The sequence below is a fragment of the Alligator sinensis genome, unplaced genomic scaffold, assembly GCF_000455745.1.
Source record: "Alligator sinensis unplaced genomic scaffold, ASM45574v1 scaffold73_1, whole genome shotgun sequence".
In the NCBI taxonomy this organism is placed as follows: domain Eukaryota; kingdom Metazoa; phylum Chordata; order Crocodylia; family Alligatoridae; genus Alligator; species Alligator sinensis.
The window spans coordinates 904,032-906,856 of record NW_005841838.1 but is presented as its reverse complement, the minus strand read 5'-3'; the positions used below and the strand labels follow the sequence as shown (position 1 = coordinate 906,856).

Genomic DNA, 2,825 nt, shown 5'->3' with positions numbered 1-2,825 from the left:
TGCAGACCGGCCTGACCGTGCTGGCCCTGCCGCCGCTCGGCCTCCTGTACGCGCAGGGCCAGGCCTCGCTGCTGGAGCTGCAGGTGGCGGGGGGCGCGGCCGCCCTGGCCTTCGCCGTGCTCTACGGCCTCAGCTACTACCTGCGGCGCCTCATCGGCCTCATCTACCTCAGCGAGGCGGGCGGCGTGGTGCGGGTGGCGCACCTCACTTTCTGGGGCTGGAGGCACGACATCGACTGCCCCACCACCTCCGTCATAGCACTGGGGGACACGGGGGACAGGCGCGGTGAGCTGCTGCTCCAGTTCAAACGCTATGATAGCCCACAGGTGCTGTACTTCACGCTCAGGTTTGGGCAAGTTGTGGACAAGCAGAAGTTCGAAGAGATATTTGGGCAATTCCAGTGACCGCGAGGGCGCCTGGTTTTCCAGCTGTCCCACCTGCATCATGCTTCTTTTTGGTCTGTCACAGGTGTCCGGTTACATCAACTTGTTGAAATAGTTGCACCTCCTTCTTGTATTAAATACCCCCCCCTGCCAAACGTGCTTCAATCTGTGTTTGTGTAGAGGGGGAGGCAGAAATTCAACAGCCCTGTGGAGGGAAGTAAAATCTTTCCCCTTCTCACCTGAAGCCTTTAGGTAACACAAAAAAAGGAGTTTGGCAGTAAAGAGATCTCAGCTGGAGGCTCACGCAGGCTGCCGTTTTACTTCAGTGCTCAGTTGCAGGGATGCAGCTAGTGGCAGGGTTTCTTTTTTGGTTCTCAAAGCTCAGTGCCAACAGTTGCTGGACCCTTAGAGCCTGGTGCGTAAGCCCTTCCCCTGATTAAATTGCAGCGTGTAGCATAATACAAATTAATATGACTTGTGAGGGGGTGGCAGCTTGTAGTCTCTCTTGTGCTGTTAATTGAGTAATGCAATTTTTGCATTCACGGAAAAACATGATGGCTGGATTTGAGTCCACTCATATAGGACTCCACAAGTGTAAATACAAGCAAACTGTGTGTGAGAAAGTTGCTTTAGGTAATGAAAACGGCAATTTGTTCCAGAGTGTTTTGAAAGATTTTGTGGGGCAAATTGTGACAACATCCAGATATCAGGAAGTAGAAACAGCATATGGGTAAGAGGATTTGGGCAAATTGAGTAGAAATGTATACAATTGGGTTATTCCCTCATACTCCAGTTTTCCCTGCCACTGTGACTAGTGGCTGTATAGCACAGTAGTCATCCTAACTTTCCCCCAAAATATCTGCAGCCCTGAGCTAGAACCAGGCACGTGGTTTGTCATTATGAAACGAGCCTAGCCCTCAATATAAGGCGGACTCTATACGTTACATACCAATCAGGGACCTAGAGGGGAGAACAATATCCAGAAGGCTCAGGGCTCTGCTCTAGAGAGGTGTATATTTGCTAACTCAAAATCAGTTATCTTAAAGCGATAGGGCAGCAGGAAAGCCAAGATAGATTAGTCTATCAAGTGCTTGTACACAGCAAATTAAAATTACAAGAAATAATTATCTTAAATCATAGGTGGAGTTTAATGCACTGTGATTTCTCTGAGGTACCTGAGGTTGGAAATGTGATAATCCATGAGAAACATGTTTGAAAAGTTGACATGTTCAAGTATCTGGAGTCAATTGTTCAGCAAAAGGGGGAGTTAGAGAAAGAGTTCAACCATCGAATAACAGCAGGATGGATGAATTGGAAATGGGTGACAGGAACATTATGTGACAGGAGAATATCCATGAAGCCGAAGGGGAAAGCCTACAAGACGTGTACATCCAGCAGTATTGTAAGGAGCAGAGACATGACTCCCAAAGAAAACTCAAGAAAGGAGACTGAACGTGACAAAGATTAGTGCTCCGATGGATGTGTGGAGTGACAAAGATGGATAAAGTAAGGAATACCTGCACCAGAAGATCAGTGAAGGTAGTGGAGGCATCTAAGAAAGTACAAGAAAGAAGACTGGCATGGTATGGACATTTTCAAAGGGAGTTCGGAAGAATAGGAAGGGGAAAAGAAGTTACCAGAATGGGACTACCAGGGAGAAGAGGAAGACTGAAGATGATATGGAGAGAGATAGTGGAGAGGACATGAGAAAAGAAGTTGGAAGATGATGCATATGACCGAAGCCAGTGGAAAGCCAGGCTCCACAACAGCAACCTTGTTTAGATGGGACAAGTGAGGGGAGAAGAAGAATCATAATAATCCATGAGTGAAGTGGAAGGGGAAAGCCTGTAAGATGTGTACATCCATCAGTATTGTAAGGAGCGGAGACATGACTCCTAAAAAAAACTCAAGAAAGGAGACTGAACATGACAAAGATGAGAATGCTCGGATGAATGCTCCCCTGCTAAACCAGATGGGACAATTGACAACAGACGCCCAGGAAAAAGCAAACTTGCTAAATGGGTGCTTTGCATCAGTTTTTCACCAGTCCCATGGGACGCCCCTGCCCACTGCGGGACAGAGAGGCCCAGGGTGAGGGAGATCCCTTACCCTCCATCAAAGCTGACCTCGCCAAGGAACACCTTGAGAGGCTGGATACCTTCAAGTCAGCCGGCCCTGACAGTTTACACCCCAGGGTACTCCAGGAGCTGGCGAGCATCATAGCTCAGCCCCTGGCACGGATCTTTGAGAACTGGTGCTCTGGTGAAGTGACCGAAGACTGGAAGAAGGCCAATGTGGTGCCTACCTTCAAGAAAGGGAGGAAAGTGAATCCAGCAAACTACAGGCCCATCAGCCTGACCTCTATTCTGGGGAAGGTCTTGGAAAAGATTATCAAAGAGGCCATCCTTAACAGACTAGCTGATGGCAATATCCTGAGGGATA

General features: G+C 48.4%; 1 protein-coding gene across 1 annotated transcript in view; it reads left to right on the top strand.

Moving 5' to 3' along the window:
* TMEM186 (transmembrane protein 186) overlaps positions 1-538 on the top strand; it is a 1,453-nt gene extending 915 nt beyond the window's left edge. The window contains exon 2 of the mRNA XM_006015528.1: positions 6-538. Within this exon, the coding sequence (XP_006015590.1) occupies positions 6-404 (399 nt within the window). The 3' untranslated portion in view covers positions 405-538. The remainder of the gene's footprint in view (positions 1-5) is intronic.
* Positions 539-2,825: the final 2,287 nt, after the last annotated feature.